At 46.4% G+C, this 20,912-nt stretch overlaps 1 protein-coding gene across 1 annotated transcript in view; it reads left to right on the forward strand.

The window, feature by feature from the left end:
• Positions 1-1,570: 1,570 nt before the first annotated feature.
• PPP1R37 (protein phosphatase 1 regulatory subunit 37) overlaps positions 1,571-20,912 on the forward strand; it is a 982,164-nt gene continuing 962,822 nt past the window's right edge. Inside the window, exon 1 of the mRNA XM_078660917.1 lies at positions 1,571-3,543. Within this exon, the coding sequence (XP_078517043.1) occupies positions 2,826-3,543 (718 nt within the window). The 5' untranslated portion in view covers positions 1,571-2,825. The remainder of the gene's footprint in view (positions 3,544-20,912) is intronic.

Consider the following 20,912-nt stretch of genomic DNA (forward strand, 5'->3'; position numbering starts at 1 on the left):
TGGGGTGAGTGGGAGAGAGGCTGTTGGGGGCTAAACCATAAATAGTGATTAGGAAAAACATGCTATTGTGTTCTGGGTGCTCAGCCCAGGGCATCCCTCCTGGCCCTGGGGCAGTACACTGCTGTGGTCCAGGAACCTGCAGCCATTCAGTATTTGCAGCTGTAGGAGTGTTTGTCAGGACCCCAGCAAGCTAGGGAGTCAGTAACGGGGGCATGCGCTGCTGCGATCATGGCACTGTCAGCATTGATAAAACACTGAGTGAGGGCATGGTTCTGGCCCACTCACTGGCAGCCTAGGGGTGGGTACTGGGTGTGGGCACTTCGCATCCAGACTATGGTACCTTATGGGCAGCACCCATTTTTTACCCAGCATTGTGAAAAAAAAATGTTTGTTGATGATGTGTCACATTGCCAAAACAAAAAAGGTACGATGATGTGGCCACCAATGACCGCTTTCGTTTGTAGACACCTATATGCATACCATGCCTACAAAATGATGCGTAATCTCTCATAGTTTTGCTGTAATTTCGCATAATTATGCTACAGCAAATGATACCAATTTTGCCCACCCCTCTTTTACTACCTACCCTAAGGTTTGCTTTTTGTTTTTTAATTGTTTTTTCTGTGGAACCAACAGCTGCATGTTGCTAATGGGCTGCTACCTAATCCTCAGGAATGCATTTATCTTTTTTAATGTTTGTGAAGTAATCAGGTGCACATTTTTACATCATCCTCAAGTCACCCGAAATGATCTCATTGTAAAGTAATCAGATGCTAATTTTCTAGTCAGCCTCAAATCACTACAGTAGTTGGATGATCTTCCAATGACTCTGGGATGGCTTCTAAAGCAATCCTGTTAGACCTGGATAGGGCTCGCTCGCCTCGATTGCTACTCCTCCCCAACTTTTAAGCTCCACTTTGAAATGACACCAGCCACCCCATCTCTGTTGCTTACGTAAAGTGCTCTTTTGCCACTGGGCCAAGTCGCACTAAATAAAACTGCAAAAAATAACACAGGAGGAAGAGAAGGGTAAGGGCTAAAGATAGAGAGAACTAACTAGTCAGACAAAAATAAAGAAAAGCACGCGACAATTTGGAGCCAAGTCTCATGCAAATATACCAACCATATCTAACTGGTATGAGTTTCGTCAAGCTCTACTTAAATTTAGGCGAAATTACAAATAAAAAGAAAGCTTTCACATCTTTTTTAAAACGTAGGAATGTAACAAAATGTTCACTGAACCTTGTTATCAAATTGTAATAAAATTAGTCTGTAATCCTCAATTGTAAACCCACAAAAATTAGGACAAGTTTTAGGCCACAGAAAGACCGACACCCTCTTTTATCACATAACGGGTCATTTGGTTTCTATTTTGTTTTTCATTTCTGAGTTGGGTATTGTTTTCTTTTACAAAAGAACTACAAAGTATCCGTTTCAAGATGGAGGCCAAGTCTCACACGAAGACTATGTTTACCTTTTTACGATTTTACTCTCTTGTAAAAGTTTTCACAAGTACTATCGGCAGATTCGTCACAAATGAAAGGCCACAGCAAATCCTAACATTTTCTATGGGGACTACTTTATTTACCACGCGTGCAGATACGAACCTTAGATATATTTCTTACGAGCTTGATGCTATTCTATTGATTTAGTAAAGAAGTATCCGGTTGAACGTCGCGGATTCACCCCTGTAGGAACGGTAGCAGGAACCGGTCACGTGGACCAGTGACGTGGCACGGCGCTGCGTCATTGACGTTGTGTGTTGTGGCTGCGCGCGGACCAGGCTTTGGAGGACGCCGGATGCTGCTACCCCCTAGTCGAGGAGACGCAGGCCCCCCTCCTTGTCTACAACCCAGTTTGTGGTGTACGCCGATAAGGAGTACCGGTGAGCTGCTGCTCGACTCACGACATAGAAGGCGGGTAATATAGGGCAGTCACGCTTACAGGCTGCTGGACGGCCTCTGGGAAAGAAATGTCTCAAGCCAAAGACACCTGCTACTAGCCCTAGTTACCAAAGGCTGGGACGTGCACCTGTCTTCTCGACTAGGGCCTGCCATCCTACCAAACACCAGTCTTCGACTCTCAAAGTACCCACTAGTCAAGAGTACCCGTTACTGTCCTGCGACTTACTCACTGCACACACCTTCCCCCAATTTGACTTCACTAATTTCCAATACTTTACTTTAAGTGCACCACTATTTAATCCCCTGAACGCGCAGTTTGCTTTCACTTTAACTCCGACTACATAATTTTTGCACTAGCTCTAACACCCCCCCCCCCACACCAATGTCACATTAACCAGTGCTCCATTCTCCAACCATTAATATATGCCTGATGTTTTGTAGCTCTTATCTTGGCATCCTGTAACTGTGATTGGATTGTACCACTGCCCATCTTCCCCAACAACATTGCGGTTTCTTTCACGTGCACCATCAATCTCGCCTCATACTGGGACTGACCTGTCCTCACTGTTCTGCAGAAGCATGTTTTAGCCTCAGCAATGCTCTCTACCTTAAAGTCATTCACACGGCAACTGAAAGAACAGCTTAATGAGAAAGCGAAACTTCTATTAAAAGCAACTGACAGCTGAGTGCGTTACTAAGTCTAATGATTCTGTGCCCAACGGCAACGCCGCAACTACTAGTTCATCATTTGAATATAGCTTCTTGTTTGATAGCGTGGGCCGGTGGTTTGCAGTGGAATATACACTTAGAAGAGGTGGGGGGAAAAATATTCTCGGACTTGAAAAACTGACATTCAGTGCAATGAGGGATAACCGGCCCCAGAGTGGCTAGGGAGCTCTCTGAAGATCCTGTGCGTCAGTCATGGAGTGCATGCACCCCACTTTACAAATTCAAGATAACACGTGTGGCATAAGCCAGGACATGGTATTCCAAAGTGAGGACGAGGTCTTTGAGTTATGTCCTCCTCACCAGGGAGATGATACTAATCGCTCTGTGTCCCCGGTCCCTGGAGAGCACTCCCTAAAGCAGTGTGTGGATGCTACCTACTCATTTGATTTAGGCTCTGACCAGTCTGGAATGAGTATTTCTGGATCAGATCCTGGTGGCACAGGGAGTCAAGAACATGGACAGAATCTAAGCCTTGAGACCAATGCCCTTCCTGGATCTGCTTCGACCAGTGCACCTAATGGGGACCTTAAAACAAGTAATGGTATGTTGGATATAAACATAAGCGATGGGGATAGTTTGGTACCAGACACATCTACAGCGGTTGGTGCCGTTGATTGTCCGGCTCAGGGAAGCTCTGCAAATACTGGCCCTGTAGTATCTGAACTTGTGGCAGATGCCTCCAACACTCGCAAATCTTTGGATCTGTCTCTGGAGGCGACTGCTGCTGAAAGTTCACCTCCTGCCTCCCAAGCCAATGGAAAGGAAATGCCGGGGCAAGGGTCTGCTATTTTGTCCCCAGCAGCCGAAGATGAAAATGGTAAAAACAAGCATGGGCCAAAGCGGGTAACTTTCCCCTCAGACGACGACATTGTTTCTGGTGCTGTGGAACCAAAAGACCCCTGGAGACATGGTAAATACAGTAGTCACTATATATGTTTCTAAATATGATTAATTTCTTGGTTTGAAGTTTCAGCTACTGTTTCTGCATCACTTTATACACGTTTGGCTCTGAGACTTGCTTTCCTACCGGGTGCAGTCAAATTTGTGTTGACGTTGTACTGATATGAGCCTTTGGTAACTGGATTGTAGTAGAATGTCATGCTTTGTGTGGACTACCAAAAGTTGAACCCGTGGCACATTACGTTTTTGGTCTGGTCTGAATATGATTATATGCTTTTATAACTGAAAAGGGACTCAGCATGGAGTCGGTGATAACTTTGAATTAGCAAAAAGAACAAGCATTGGAAATGCAATAGGGCTCGCATTAGGAAAGTTTGAGCTATTGGTCTTATAAATTAATTTTTTTTTATTTATGTGTTATTTTTTAAAATAGCTACATTAATAGCTTTGTCATTTACAATGCCAATAGTTATAACTTTCGCAAACACCTATAGCATTTGTAATGCAACATGTTTTGTATTTACGTGACTTAGATGTATTGATATTACAAATAACAAAGGCTTTTAATTTTTTTAAAATAATTAATACTTAAATAATTTATTTAATTTGTAATGGCAATAGCTTAAACTTTTGTAAAGATTATGTTCAGTGTTTTTTATTGTGACGAAAATCCAAGAACAGAAGTGAAATATTAACATCTTTTTGTGATTTGTAATAAAGCATGAAAGCTTGAAAACAGCTTGAAACATTGAAAGAACATATTTGAACCAGTGATGCTGCGGTTGCGCTGAGTGATGCTGCGGTTGCGCTGAGTGATGCTGCGGTTGCGCTGAGTGATGCTGCGGTTGCGCTGAGTGATGCTGCGGTTGCGCTGAGTGATGCTGCGGTTGCGCTGAGTGATGCTGCGGTTGCGCTGAGTGATGCTGCGGTTGCGCTGAGTGATGCTGCGGTTGCGCTGAGTGATGCTGCGGTTGCGCTGAGTGATGCTGCGGTTGCGCTGAGTGATGCTGCGGTTGCGCTGAGTGATGCTGCGGTTGCGCTGAGTGATGCTGCGGTTGCGCTGAGTGATGCTGCGGTTGCGCTGAGTGATGCTGCGGTTGCGCTGAGTGATGCTGCGGTTGCGCTGAGTGATGCTGCGGTTGCGCTGAGTGCTGCTGCGGTTGCGCTGAGTGCTGCTGCGGTTGCGCTGAGTGCTGCTGCGGTTGCGCTGAGTGCTGCTGCGGTTGCGCTGAGTGCTGCTGCGGTTGCGCTGAGTGCTGCTGCGGTTGCGCTGAGTGCTGCTGCGGTTGCGCTGAGTGCTGCTGCGGTTGCGCTGAGTGCTGCTGCGGTTGCGCTGAGTGCTGCTGCGGTTGCGCTGAGTGCTGCTGCGGTTGCGCTGAGTGCTGCTGCGGTTGCGCTGAGTGCTGCTGCGGTTGCGCTGAGTGCTGCTGCGGTTGCGCTGAGTGCTGCTGCGGTTGCGCTGAGTGCTGCTGCGGTTGCGCTGAGTGCTGAGGTTGCGCTGAGTGCTGAGGTTGCGCTGAGTGATGAGGTTGCGCTGAGTGATGAGGTTGCGCTGAGTGATGAGGTTGCGCTGAGTGATGAGGTTGCGCTGAGTGATGAGGTTGCGCTGAGTGATGAGGTTGCGCTGAGTGATGAGGTTGCGCTGAGTGATGAGGTTGCGCTGAGTGATGCTGCTGTTGCGCTGAGTGGTGTGTGCATCGGTGGAGCTGTGTAGTGGGTGCCTCGGTGGAGCTGTGTGGTGGGTGCCTCGGCGGAGCTGTGTGCCTCGGCGGAGCTGTGTGGTGGGTGCATCTGTGGAGCTGTGTGGTGGGTGCATCGGTGGAGGTAGGTGCTTCGGTGGAGCTGTGTGGTGGGTGCCTCGGTGGAGCTGTGTGGTGGGTGCCTCGGTGGAGCTGTGTGGTGGGTGCCTCGGTGGAGCTGTGTGGTGGGTGCCTCGGTGGAGCTGTGTGGTGGGTGCCTCGGTGGAGCTGTGTGGTGGGTGCCTCGGTGGAGCTGTGTGGTGGGTGCCTCGGTGGAGCTGTGTGGTGGGTGCCTCGGTGGAGCTGTGTGGTGGTTGCCTCGGTGGAGCTGTGTGGTGGGTGCCTCGGTGGAGCTGTGTGGTGGGTGCCTCGGAGGAGCTGTGTGGTGGGTGCATCGGTGGAGCTGTGTCGGTGGAGCTGGGTGGTGGGTGCATCGGTGGAGCTGGGTGGTGGGTGCATCGGTGGAGCTGTGTCGGTGGAGCTGTGTGGTGGATGCATCGGTGGAGCTGTGTGGTGGGTGCATCGGTGGAGCTGTGTGGTGGGTCGTTCGGTGGAGCTGTGTGGTGGGTCGTTCGGTGGAGCTGTGTGGTGGGTCGTTCGGTGGAGCTGTGTGGTGGGTCATTCGGTGGAGCTGGGTATTGGGTGCATTGGTGGAGCTGGGTATTGGGTGCATTGGTGGAGCTGGGTATTGGGTGCATTGGTGGAGCTGGGTATTGGGTGCATCGGTGGAGCTGTGTGGTGGGTGCATCGGCGGAGCTGTGTTGGTTTTGAAAATAGCGAAATTAATAGCTTTGTCATTTACAATGCCAATAGTTTTAACTTTCGCAAATGTGACACCTATAGCATTTGTAATGCAATATGTGTTGTATTTACGTGACTTAGATGTATTGATATTACAAATAACAATGGCTTTTAATTTTTTTATGGAGTCGGTGATAACTTTGAATTAGCAAAAAGAAAAAGTGCAAACAGCAGTACGTCAACTTTCGAGTTCAGACCTTCCATCTACAGATGTGAGCAGTTGCAACATTCTTGCGGCTTTGACATTCCCACCTTTCACAGAGTTCGTTTTCTAAACTATTTACATTTTTTTTATCGTGATGGGCATCATGCATCTGTGACAATATCTGAACTGTGCCAATTCGTAATGCAAAGAACATGTAGTGTCTAATGGAAGAATTGCTAAAACGGACATGCCTCTGAATCGGTTATATTTTAGTGAGGCAGGGTGTTTGTTCTACGAGAGGGGACAGTGGAATGATACCCACCCTCATCGCGCACAACAGTACCTGAAGCCATATGTGTTTGTACGACTGACTTTACTCCTGTAGTTCACATCTGTACAATTACTTTGTTACCTAGAGTCACAATTAATCGATCAGCTTCTTAGGTAATACAGCGAACAGCGAAATTAAAAGTGCAGGAGATAACCAAGGTTCTCATGTTTCTGTGATTGAGATGGCCTGTACAAAGGTGTGTGGTAGAATGAACTTTATGATAATACAATGGAGAAGGGGGTGCACAGCCAATCTGTATCTTGGTAGAGAAAGTTACATAAATATAAATATCTTGGAGGGTTTCAAATGGTCGGGTGCTCCTTTAGGTAACGTGTCCGTCCAGGCACGTCAAGAAAGTGATCATGAAGAAGTGTAGCCACTAAAAAGTGGGTGCATCCATAGGTAGGGCACACCTTTGGTTCTTGAAAAGAAGACTCCTCTAAAGTAATGAAAGATTCTTTAAATTTTATTTATAAATCTTCAAATGTTCATCATGTTTTAAATGCTGGAATTCAAGTTCATTCCACAAATTCAATCTCAGTTGTATGATATATGAATGCTCCTAAACGCTCCAATGCATTTCGGGCTGAAAAGCCCTTCATCCGGGAGCTCTAAAACATAAAGATATAGCAATAAACAAAAGTACCCATAATGTTCGTAACATAACGTCACATGCACATGTTTTGGCGAAATAGTGAAGTGACATGACAGCGAGTGAAAGATCAGATGTAGTAACGTGCTTCTCCGAGTGAGCGCGTTGTATGTGAAAAACGAAAAGTGAAGTAAACACATAAGCACACTTACACTTGTGGCCGGTGAAGCGTAGGGAAAGCGTGCTGTAAAACAAAAAAATAGAAGGGGAGTTGTCTTCGCTGTTAAAAATCAATGTGAAAACTGCAGTGTTAAACGCGGCGTTACACCGACTTACTGGAGTAGATTAGAAGGCTCCGTTGAACTCTAATTGCTCCGCGGGTGGAAAAACCAGGTGATTCGTGTAGCGGGATCTTGGGGAAAGATAGAGGAGTCTTCTTTTTTAAGAACCAAAGGTGTGCCCTATCTAGGGATGCACCCACTTTTTAGAGAATGAACTTTAAGCTCATCTCTCTCACAACTTGAGGTGCGGGAGCCCGTCGGTGGCTTGTCTTGTGGTCCCGTGGGAATGTCAAGAAATATATATATGGAGCCGAGCTCAGCAGTGTTGACTAATTTCTGCCTTTCATAGGGATCATATGGAATGAAAGGAAACTCCGCATGTTTCTAAGAGCATCTGACTAGCAGGATACATACGAACACGTTAGCTCTGAAGTGAGTTTTTCTTACTGAATGCTTTCCACTGAAGTAGCAGCTTAAATAGAACACGTAAGCTTTCCTATGACTGCTCACGAGCTGCACTTTGCACATCTGTTTTAGCGAATTGACCAGAACAAGCTCCATGGGGCCTTTGCCCATATTGTTTTGCTGCTCTGTTATTGCTTTTATTTTGGCATTTGGCTTCTTAAATAGCTTTATTTGTACATTTCCCTTGGGGGCCATGATTTAGGGTGTCCGGTGCGAGAATTGCAAGCTAAAATCCCAATCTTTTACTGTGCACACCATAAAATGCTTTGTCTATTGCACCCTTAAGTCCGCACATTCACAGCATTCTGTGGCTATGCGTCTTTATTAAATGTATGTTAGAAGTTACTCATTTAGCTTTGATCTCCCTATAAATTATCTGGCTATCTGGCTTGCCCACCCCTGTTCACCCACCTTCATCTGATTCTTATGAGATAGTTGAGCTGAAGATCACTTATTAATTTTTGACACTCTTCGTTCAAGTTAGTTTTAGAGTTAGTTAGGTTTACTTACTGGGTTGTACTAGAGCCACATGCCAACAAATTACTGGTTTGCCTATGTCAAAAGGTTGTTGTGTTTGAAACACTGCTTTATATGCACTGTTTTCATTAGTGTTAAAGTGATTGTACAGTTTCCAAGTCATGTTCGTTTGTGTGTCCTGATGCATTTGAACTTTGCTCTTTTGTCTCGCAATCAAATACACCTCTACGTCCTGCATCTCACTGGGAATTGAGGACTGCAATAAACTACTTAATAACGTTTTACTGTTTTTCCCAAGTCTCATTAGAACACACAATTTCTTCTATCACTTTGAATGTTGAATTAGTTAGTAGTTAAAAAAAAAGTGCTATATTGATTCGTTGTCATCTGTAATAGTACTTCTCTTTAAAAAAAAAAAAAATTATTTGCCACAAATCTCCGCTTGTGGTCCTCCTCCTCGCGGAACACAAGCTTAAGCATTCTCTTGCGCTCTTAAAATGCCCCACCCAAACATGACTAGCGGATGGCACCTGCATTTATTTTACTCTGTCTGACCCAGTTTGGCAACAATCAGTTTTAGGTTAGACTGTAGCTGAACCTTTTTTTAATGGATACCTTCTGTGAGTGAGCTGCTTTGTGCTGAAGCTTCTCCAGTATATGTAGTTCATGTAATGTGCTGCAAGGTCTTGCAGTGGACAGCACATTTTTTTTGTTGCATCTTATGTGCTCAGCGGATCAAGAGCTTGTCCTATTTTTGTGAGTGTCTATTCAGTGTAGTAATGCTGCTGAGGCTCACGTGCCTGACTGATCTTGTGGCTCCCCATACAGATCAGGTTGGGCATGAATTGGCATACTGGCATCCTGAGGCATGTGAAACGCTTGTTTGAGCTCTACGAAAATTCCGGCTCTTAGGACTATGCATATTATTTTATTGGCTGTAAGCAATTTCTTTTGTGGTGTGCTCTTTATAAATGGTCACTAGTAATATTATGATTCTAGGCTCTTGCCACCAGAAAATACCGACCTTCTCGGATATCCTTAAAAGCATCTCAGGGCTGCGTGGTATTTTCATAATTGGTGGTATTGGAATTTGATTTCAACACTGACGGAGTTTTTGTTTGCCGAGTGTATCTTTCTGCCAAGGGGCGCAGGGAGTTAAATACCAGTTGATATAGGCCTTTACAAGGTGAAAATAGGAATTAAATGGACTTTTATAAAAACCTTCTACTTTGAAGGTAATTGACTTCCCTAATTGTCTTTGTAGCTCTGTCAACTGTCTGAGTGCCAGTTATGTCATTTCAGTGATCCATTTACAGACCAGTCTCTGAATGTTCATGGGACAATAGGGTTAACGCTTTCTGGGCCATACATAGCAATAGCACTCTGTGATATGACTTGTATATGGTTGAATGACGAGTGATCTCTATACCACCATCTACTGACCTGTTGGGTAGAGTAGAGAAGGATTGAACTGTGATTGTAAAGTGCAATTTCACTAGATGGCTTTCTTGGTGCTATATAGCAATTGTTTTTTATTTAACTTGATAGTATCATTTTATTAGGTCTCGGCTAGAAGCGCGTTCTCGCCAGAGAACTATAGTCGTCGGCTCAGCCGACAACGAGTGGAGACAAGAGCTGGCCACGCGCACCATTAAGAAGCATGGCAGAGTCTGATTCCGACCCGCGCCTTTGGATCGGGTCGCGCGCGTTGGAATCCGACTCTGCCATGCGCCTTTGGATCGGGTCGTGCGCGTGAGCTTCTACCGTAGACAGCTCACGTCGCGCGCCTCGTATGTTTCAGTTTCGTTTTGCGTGTGGCCGGTGGAAAGGAGCCGAGCTTCGGCGCCCGCGGAGGCATTGGTAAGTGCAGGGGGGAGACAGCGTCCCGGATACCAGCACGTTGGAAGCCGGGTAAAGTCCGCGCTATATAAAAACGCATAAATAAAAATCCTCCACGGCGGGGCCGCATTCTTGCACGCGCTGTGCCCTCTTGTTTTAGAGAAGTGTTCAGCATGTTTTAATAATTTAAAAATGTGCAGCTGTGCCTTTCTCTTCAACATAAGGTGTATTTACCACGCGGGTGTTTTACGTTCATAAACATAAATAACTGCTCTATCACAATGCGTGTTGGAGAACATGGGAGTTCCTTGGACAGTGCTTTTCCGTTTTCTATGTCTAAATACGCTGCATGTTACAGACTACTACCTCGGCCGGGGCTGTAATGTTCATGCTGCAGCTGCAGTCTATTCCTGGCCTCCGCTCTGTGAGCCGCATCAGGCGCTGGCAGCAAGGGCCGCAGCAGCAGCTCCACCCTCTTCCTTCCCGGGCTGCCGCAGCCGCCACAGTGTTACCCGGGCGGTCGGGGAGCGCCAGACTCCAGGGTCGCGGCGCAGGGAGCCGGTATCACAGTCACCGCTAGCTGCCAGCACAACAGTCCCCGGCCGAGGGGCTAAGAAGCGGTCGCCCTGCCCTGACCCTAGTGCTGTGGAAGCATAGCCGATTCTGGGGGTGACTGGGGTCTGGCCTGCAGTTTAGGACCCTTGGCTGGTAAGTAGGCTGGGGATGAGATCGCTCTCTCTGAAGGGTTTATGGGGAATGTCAGTGGGGGTTTAGAATTAGAGTCGGAGTGTACAAGTGGCAGTTCGCCTCCTGCGGGAGCGTGCCCTCTCTCTCTGACAGAAGTTCACAGATCAAAGTCTTTTTAGCGATAAAATAAGCGAGGCTGGTGTTGCCGAAGTAAGCTCACAAGTCTATAAAATAACACTGGTGTTCTAGTGCAGGCCGGTGTAGCAACCAAGTTGTTTTGGGTGCCTCAGTGTTTATGGCTAGTCTGTCCAGTTTGGTGGCCTGGTCAGACATACTTTCATCCACTTTTCAAGTTTATGGCAGCCCATGAGGAACGAGGCAGTCTCGCTGTGCCTCTCTGAGGTGACACTATCTTCAGATCCAAGTCTCTCTGGTGGTCGAGTGTTTCATCCCGTCCGTCACTCGGCTATCCTGGCGATTTAAGCTGGGTATTGATGTGCAGAGCTCGATCGTTGCCTACACGCTGGGTGACAGCACCTTCTGACCTTGATACCTCGCCCTGTACCTACTGCCCGAGGCAGCAGTCAGACTTCTCAGACTCTGAGCTCTGCACCCGGCATCGGTGCAGCTGTCACACGTACTTTGTTTCAACTTGAACCAGTGTCGTGCCTTCTTGATGGGTTTAGCCCGACCAACCATGAGAAACACAGGATGTACTCCAGTGTTAGAATGAAAGACAGCGTCCGGACGCTGACTGCGGCATGGTGCCAACTCTTGATGTTGGCTGCAGAAGCGCCACATTCATATTTGAATGCTGCCAACCCGCATCACTCAGCAAAAATACTTTTCTAAATTGGAATCATTCTTTGCATCTTGGGCGTTGTTCCTGAGAACCGTGGCGCTTCGTTCCAAAACACAGTGAATGAAATAGAGTCCCTTCTTGTCAGATTGAAGTCCATGTAATCAATACATTTTAACCAGAACCTTCTGCGGTAAATGACGACTAAAAAGTGCAACCTTTTGAGCATGTATTGATATTATTAAAGCTGTTGAAGAGTGAATAAACACATTGCAGTACAGCACATTACGTTGAGCGGTTTGTTGTTATATGGTGTACAATGTTACAGTTCTGCACAGTGCTTTAAATGGTGAAGTACAGTTGGCTACTAAATCCCTGCAACACTTTAATTTAATTTCAAAGGGAGAGTGCTTCTATTTTCGTGAAGGCATGGTGACAGGGTGCGAAGACCTGAAGGTGGGGAGGGGGAGGCTCCATAACCTAAACAAGAGTATCAATGGCTTAAATCAAAGAAGGGAAGTTTTTTCAGTCTCTTTTCTATGGAGCTTTACATTTTGTGAGGTGTATCCGAGTTTGGAGTGGCCATTGTTGGACTCCCGAGTCTTTGTTCTTCTCTGCGAAGACTGGCGATAAGGCCCGGTTCTAGCAGCGGAGACGAGTGGGCCAGGGCCACCCAAACATGACCTTTTGCCCACCCAGTCACAGCAGAAGAGGCAATTGAGAAGGCACCTGTTAAGTGCTTTCTCAATCTCAACGTCCAAATGTTTTTTCACTGTCATCAAAACTGAAATTGGGCAGTGTGTTTTGGGAGTAGTGGTAGATGTGGGCGAGACAACAAATTAGCAGTGAGAGCCCCAGAACCCCGCCCTCAAAATCTTTGGTTTGTAAAGGATACAACAAACATCACATTAAATATGATAGTCTCTTCAAAATTAAAAGATGTGTATTTCTTTAACACATGGAAGCTTTGACAATATGTTTCAATATAGCGATGCACTGAGAAGTACTTATTAAAAGTGACTGTTTTTAAATATGAACTTAGTCTTTCCTGCTCCCGACTTCACACTGGTGACAGTGCCAATAGTGATCCAACAGGCAAGACTGCTGAATTGTGCAGTCAACCATTCACAAACAATGTTTATATACCAATTGCAAATAAAAACAAAAACATTAATGCAAAGCATTGTCATTTACAATGCCGGTAACTCAAACTTTAAATGCTGCGAGACCTATTGCATTGCAAATGCTTGTTGATCTTGATGGGATACCAGGTTGAGTGAACCCACTGGGCTTCCAACCTTTTTGTTCATGGGATATAAAACATAGATCCCTGCAAAACATAGATCCCTGCAGGGGAGGAAGCATTATTCAGATGTCACCAAACTTGGAAATAATTGGTCTGCAGGTGGGTGATATTGTAGTCCTTAAATCCACTGCTTGTGTTTGTTCTCTTGTAAGAAATTAAACATTGTTTTAAGTTCTAAATGAAGCAATGGAGCTGTCGTTTGATTTAAAAGGCTGTGGTAGATATATTTATGTTTTAAAATGTGTTCTGTTGGGTGCTTTGGGGTGTTTAAAAAAAAGTCACTAATGGGATATCATTATTGAGATATGGGTGTCTTTTCATGGGAAAGAAACCAGGTTGAAGTTGTACCAGGAATGACCTTTTTTGGATACATAAAGAAATACATTACTTGACCCAAAAAGAACATACACATGTTATGCCTTGTTAGTAAAATAGAGTAAGAAGTAGCTCCATTGGTGTTTGATTGCTGTGATCAGACTGCTGAGTGATTTGCCTGAGCCAGCAGACTAATTTCTGGGTGCTCTTGCTGCTTTGGTGGTTGACTGGATTGCTTGTTTTGAGCAGGCTATGTTGCACCATCTGCCTCACTCATTCATTGGAGTTTAATATCTGGGTAGGAGCACACTGTCAAGATCATATGTATGTAAAGTTAGGTGTCCGGGACATTGGTCATTAATGCCCCAATTCTGTAAGAAGCAATATTTTATCACCATTTTAAAAATCTGTTTTGCACCTAGCCCACATTGATCTCTCCTCCCTCTGTAACCTAATTTTCCCACTTTTTATTTGTGCCGCCTCTGTCCTTAGTTTGTTTGGTCCCAAAGTGTGTTTAAAGTAAGACCCTCTTGTGATACATTTCACTGGTAGCACAATTGTGAAGTTTTTGTTTTAGATGCCATTTTCTTTCTCACTGATAATCTGGACACAACCTGTTTTTATGACAAGTGTCAGTGGAACTGAGTAAGGCCAAACTTGTTGAATGGCTTAAGAATTGTTTGAGTTTTCTCAGTTACACTGCTCTGCCATAAGGTTGACTACTGTTCCCCCACGCAATAGGCCCGGCTACCTTATTAACATGCAGGGTGGTAAGTGAAACAATGATCCACCTTTCTTTGAAACAGCCTGTCTCGCAATGGAAACCTTGTAGACTTTATTTTCATTAATTTTATTGCTGTGCGTTCATCATTCTCTTTGAACTAAATAGCACACTATTGCTTTGCAGGTTAGAGGTGTAATAAAGTCTCACCAAAACTCTGAATATGTAAGCACCCAGTAGTCACATGAGAATGAAGTAATCGAATTGCCCTTGTATATATGGATTCACAGAAATTTAAATGACCCAGAAAGCGAATACTCCATGCTCTTTTCACTAGCAACCACACCTGTATTTTTGGTCCCAGGGAGTATTTCCTCAGGCTTAAGGTACTTCTTCTCAACCATAGTGTGGAAGTCTCCAGTATCCCTCAGGGTAGGCACTTTCCTCCCATTGACAAAAACTTCCTATTAGGATGAATGTTCTTCAGAGCATCTGGGTCCCGCTCTATAGCTACTAAGTTTAGCTCAACCGGTCCCCCTTTGGTATCTTCACCTACGTACAACATGCTTGCTATCTCAGGTGTCGCCTCATCAGTACTCCTATGCAACCGTTTTTCTCCTTCACTAGTTGTGTGGGTAAGATAATTTTAACCAGTTAAAAAAGGTCATTCTCTTCCTTGAAGACTTCTTTACAAAGTACTTAAAATCATTTACATTTAAAAAAGTGGCAGTGTTTGTTATAACCCATACTTTAAATAAATAAAAAATATTTTTACCTTAAGTCCCATCTAGATCAGGTACAGCACCTCATTGTAAATGAAGTTGTTGATGCCACTGGCCTGAGCTTACATGCAGATTGTACTGGCAGAACAGATTAGTACTCCTGTGTATGTTGTTCCTTGTTTTTTTATTTTGAAAGTATTTTCCTGATTTAAAGAAATAGCATGGACTGCAGTTCAGCTCTACTGGAACGTTTGGCATTCGCAAAAAGTGTCCCTTTCCTTTCAGAGTAATCTGGTGAATATTGAATCTATATGCCCCCACCTACCACAAGGGCACAATATCACACCAATGAGAACTTACCGTCCTATTCTTGTATTTCTTTCTTTAGTGCCTGAAATTTTCTCCTTGTTTCTTTTTGGTTATCTTTTGGGGGCCTTAATCTAAGGGAACATCCATCCTTCAAACTGCTTGGTCTGGGGATGTGAGAAGTTGGCCTGGTATATGATGCCCACTATTCTAGTGGGCACCTTGTTCCAGCCCAAACGACCCTTATTGATGGTAGGTTGTAAAGTCAACCTTATAGAAAGCTATCCTAGTGGTGGCTGTGGAGAGCAGTTTTCAGGCTAAGACTTAGAGGCGAGTTAAGCAAGTTGTTTTACCAGTTGTAACCTCTTGAATGATCAAATGAAAGCACACCACACAAGGTATATATCAAATATATATGTATTTAATCTAAACACAACCCCTCTGGACTCTTAATGAGGTCAGAGGTAAAAGTACAATACAAGGAACTTAATTAGCATACGATAAGTTGCACAGTATACATTTTGCCCTAGGGGCCTCACAAACCATATACTAAAATAGTGGTATAAGAACCACGTGAGGGTTAGAAAGCAGGCCTAGGGCCTGTGGGACCGCTGGGGCTACCTGGAACCACCAAAGGTTAGGATGCAGGAGGCCCACGGGGGACGCGTGCAGTGTCTAAACACAGCCGCGGATCACCATTGACTTTCTATGGAGAACGAAGGAGTTAACATTTTTAAGATTAAGGGCACTTAGAGGTGAACTACGAAGGAACCCTTTTAGACTAGGACACTTCGAGAGTCAAGACCCACTGGAGCACCGGAGAACTTGTGTTACCTCACCCAGGGAAGCTGGGTGCATAGGTGTCCTTTTTGTGTTAGATTTTGTCATCGATTCCAGTGGAGAGCTGCGAAGAAATGCTGCAGGCGATCAGAGGATAAGTGTCCGGGTGGATCCAAGGGTGGATCGGGGATGTGAAGAACCTGAAAGCAGAGGGGACAGAGTCTGGGTCACTAGCAAGTGACCAGGATGGCGGGAAGAAGATGCCAGCCAATGGGTGATTTCAGGTGAAAGAGGTGAAGCTTGACTCTTCAGCCACGAGGAGCAGGAGGCGTGGACGATGACCAGGAGCTGGATTCGAGCTGTCCCATGAAGGATGTCGAGTGCTGCAGCGTCGGAATACGGATTGAACCCAACAAGCCTTGGCAACAGCAACCCACACAAGATGACAAGATTGGCTTTGGTTCAGACCAACAAGGTCTGGGGGACTCCTCCTTTGGAGGGGAGTTAGAGCACGTCTGGAGCCACCAGGAAATATAAAGGAATCACAGGTTGGCCTTCGAAGGGGCTCACTAGCCAATGGACTAGGACCGCAAATGCTTGTCGAGCTGAAATGCACAAAGAAGGCCCACGGAACACTCATGGAGTGTAGGCCTCTGAGATCGGTGCAAAAGGTGCTCGGGGCAGAGGCTTCAAATACCCCAATGCACAACTTCGGGATACTTCAGGAAGTAGGTGCTGTAGCAAGAATGCAGGATGTCCAGGAGTTCCGGTCCCACGTCTCTCGTGTCAGCTACGGGTCTCAGTTTTGCTGGGATGTCGGGTCCTCCTCAGAGATGTCTGGAAGTCCGTGTCCGGTGTCCAGATTCTTCGGGATCCGGCAGGAGCCTCGAAAATGCAGACCGGCAAAGATGCTGCTGGTGCCTGTTTGAACAGGGTGGTCACTCCTTGACCACAAGGGAGATTTCTTCCATCTTCCAGTCTATATGGAATGTCAAAGGTCCAAGATATATATTTCAGAGATTCGTCCAGGGTAATCTAAAGTCCTAGGGACTGGGCTCCTATTCTTATAGTAAGTTTAGGGGTTGGACTAACTCTAGGGTCCCACCTATGGGAGGACCTGTGGAGGGGGTGGTTACACCCCTTCCCCTTTGTCCAGTTTTGCGCCAGAGCTTGGGCAGAGTGCCCCAGCAACCGTTTTGAACTGGGAAATGCATGGAGTACCTTGTGTGCCCCAGGCAGTGTCAGAAAAGCATTCACTGAATGCAACCCACCCTGCCCCAATACACTAAAGCCTGTCTGGGGAGGTGCTAGCACCTCCCTGGACAGGAAACCTATTGTCCAGGCCTCCCCTGCCGGAGTTTCGTCCAGCAGCAGGAGGGCAGACTCGTATCTGTGGCAGCAGCATCCATTTTGTGATGCTGGGGCTCTGTTTAACTTTAACCGGGTGTACCAGTGTGTACATGTATTTTCCCTCTAGAAGGGTGGAATGCTACCCCCGCCGCCAGAACTGCTGGGGGGAGAGGGTTAGTAAAGCCAAACCAAAGTTAGCATTAACCGCGAGGATTATAATGCACTTAAGAGTATATGGTATGGCTAAATCATAGAACAGCTATAAGGAGATATTTCCGAAAGCTGCAGAGGGGCTCAGCTCATGCTAGGGCACCCTCTCACACAAAACCAAACACTCTGCCTTCAGGATTGTCAAGGCCTGCCATAGTAGTGACTTATAGGTTAATATGTGTCTATATGTAAAGGTAGATATAGGTATACTATATCCAAGTGAGGGGTGCTTACACCACCTTACCCAGGCTGCAAGTGCAGACCTGTGGTGCCATTTTGGAAGGCTAACCAGGGGTGGCATAATACATGCTTCAGCCCCTGGTAGGCCTCTGGGGTCCCTATGCCCTGGGTACCTTAGGCACCATATACAGGGGCTCACAAGGGTGACCCAGTAACTAATCTGGTATGCGCCTAAAGTACATGGTATCAATTTAGAGAGAGAACAGCTAGGCTGTGGTCCTGATTAGCAGGGCCATTGCCATACTAAAGTCGAAAAACAAGGGAAACACAGCAAAAAGTGGGGTAACCATAGGAAGCAGACCCTACTCTCCTACAGGGGAGACCTGAAACTGGTCTATGCCAACGGATTCTTGTCAAGGGAATGTTTCCGCCAACTACCTTACTGCGATTCTAGTGAAGTGCAGTGGTTCTGTAGTTTTTGGGTGTAGTATTTGTACCAGAAGAGATGCCAACTGATTCCTGCCAGTCCCCGTGTGCCTAGATCTAGTGACCTGTGGTAACATGGACCTCCTCTTGAAGTTGAGGTTAGGCAGAGCGCATGCGCTGCCTTTGAGACCTGCTGAGTCACTACTATGGGCTTTGGCCACACCCTTGTTGCCAATTGGTTAAAGTATGTGTCTCTCCGAAAAGCTTTATTCTCTATGGTTTCTTTTGGTTATGTGTCCCACCTTCTTGTGCATTACCCCTCCCCTGGAGTATCGGCCTTTTACGGTATCCTTTGTCTTTAGGCTTTTTCCTTTGGGTTTGCGAAGCTTCCGAGGACCGGTTTCTGTTATTTCAGCCGTCTTCAGCCCGGCTTGCTTGAATCCAGTGGCAAAGTGAGCAAGGGACTCACGTCTGAGCATACCCTGCCAACTTATGGTGAACAAAGTGGTACAAAAGGGGGTGGTGATGGACGGAGCATCTGAACCAATCAAACACTCACACCCAGTCAACAGATCTGGGTTTAATCCATCACTGTTCTTTAGCCCACTCTGCCACCCCAGTTCAGACATGGCCATATGCAAATCAGACTGACCCTGTGCCTCATGGGAACAGTCCAGCCCGAACTGCCAAGCCATGCCTTTCCTGGACCGGAAACAAGCTTCCGAGGACCGGTTTCTGGCATTTCAGCCGTCTTCAGCCCGGCTTGCTTGAATCCAGTGGCAAAGTGAGCAAGGGACTCACGTCTGAGCATACCCTGCCAACTTATGGCGAACAAAGTGGTACAAAAGGGGGTTGTGGTGGACGGAGCATCTGAACCAATCAAACACTCTGACCAATAGCAGCAAGAATAAATACAGGACAGTCAGAAGCAATTTACTACCACCATAATATACAAATATTGTAGGGGCACACTCGTGAGACAACAACTGTAAGATAGACTGCCGAACAGTTGTTAGTCTTTTTAAGATATCAGTCGTAATATTTACGATATCTAGTGCAAGCTTTTAAAAAACAGACTATGGGGTTAACACTGTACTCGGTGTCTAAACATTGTAAGGCGAGAAGTGCTGGGCAGTAGCGATCGAGGCCCATGTGTTTTACCAAGGGGATAATCCACTGCCTACGGGGGTAAACATAGAGGCTACAGAAAAAAACTATGTGCAAAAGTGATTGCTCAGACTGCCCATCACAAGGGCAAGGAATGAGGTTTGAAGACCAATCCTTTATCTTCGGAAATGTTAGCAGCCGATGGTAGATGTTAAACCGGAACCGTGTCAGTAAGTATCTTTCATAATCTTTGAAGATAAACAATAAGTAAGGCTGGATCCAAAGTGAAGCTTGCACTGTCAGGAGATGAAGATTTGAGGGCTTGGAAATCTCCTTAGTTAGTCGGAGATCACACAGGTGTGATAAGCACAGAGTTTTCAGGTGTCTCCAGGGTACTTCGACTATGGTCTCGCGGGTCTTAAAGAAAGGCTCTAGATTTGCATCCATCAAAAAATTGTGAACATATGCCAACCAGGGAATGTTTTTCCAATTTTCTAATGCTAGACAATCAGTGTTGTGGGACAGGTAGTCCTTTATCGCCCCCTGAATTCCCGTGACTGCCTCCTTCTTATGTAGCAAGGATTCCCGTAGCCGCCATACCCTACTGGAGCGCGGTGCCACTGGGCCGGATGGAGTGACCATGACCGGCGCGTGATCGGAGAGGGACGCTGTGCCAATCTCGGCACTGGTGATAAGTGACTGCGCAGCTGTAGAGACAAGCAGGTAATCTAGGCGCGCATATGTTTTATGTGCAGCTGAAAAGTATGTGTAATCTTTCTCCCCGAGGTGGAGCTCGCGCAATGAATCTATTAAACCCAGTTCCCTCAGTCGGACCAGGCCCGCTGCTGATTGCGCTCCCACTTGGCTAGTACGCTGACAGGGCCGATCTAGCAAATTGTCAAAGACTAAGTTCAGGTCCCCTCCCAGCAAGAGATGGCGGTCTGTCGTGTCAGTAGCTTCAGTGAGCGCTTTATGCAAAAACTTTTCTTGACCCTCGTTGGGCCCATAGATCGAGCCAATGGTGCAGTTCAAGTCCCCTATTGCGAACCTGTAGACCAACAGTCGACCCTTGATTTCAGCAATTTTACCCAGTACCTTGCCCTTGAACTTGCGCGCCACCAGAATTGCCACTCCCGCTTTTTTATTCGGGCATGAAGAAAAGAATTGAAGGGGGAACTTACTAGACTGGAGACGGTGGCAATCCTTGGCTAGTAGGTGTGTCTCCTGTAAGAGGCAGATGTCTGCCCGGGACTGCTCTAGGAGTAGTAGGACCGCTTTGCGCTTCACTGGATTGTTCAGTCCCCTCACGTTCAAAGTGAGAATAACTACGTCACTCAGCACCATCTATGGGAGTGAGACCACCAAGTTGCCATGAAATCGGGCCCGAGCTGTCCCACCCGGGGGTCCCAGAGCTTCCTCTCTCCTCCAGTAGCCAACCCTTCGGGATGTCGACCACACTACTCCTCTCCCTGACCATGGACCAAGATCCCACCCCAACACCCTTCACCCACCCAACCCCATCGCCTGCAAACCATTCCGAAGCCCCCCCCCCTCAACTTTAGAAAATAGGAAATGAACATGTCCATTGTCCACACTTGACAGTTCAGCGTGAAGAACAAATTGGGGACATGTGTCCGGATCCATTGCATCCCCCTCCCGCCGCCGACCATTGTCCTCCCTCCTCGTCCGCATCCAGGAATTCCCAGGGCGTCGAGTTCAGGTTTCATCCGTTGTCTGTTGCTGCCAATTCCATCGCCGCCGTCTCAACCGCTGATCGCTGACCCTCCTTGATCTCTCCCG

Source organism: Lissotriton helveticus, chromosome 9 (genome assembly GCF_964261635.1).
Source record: "Lissotriton helveticus chromosome 9, aLisHel1.1, whole genome shotgun sequence".
Lineage (NCBI taxonomy): Eukaryota > Metazoa > Chordata > Amphibia > Caudata > Salamandridae > Lissotriton > Lissotriton helveticus.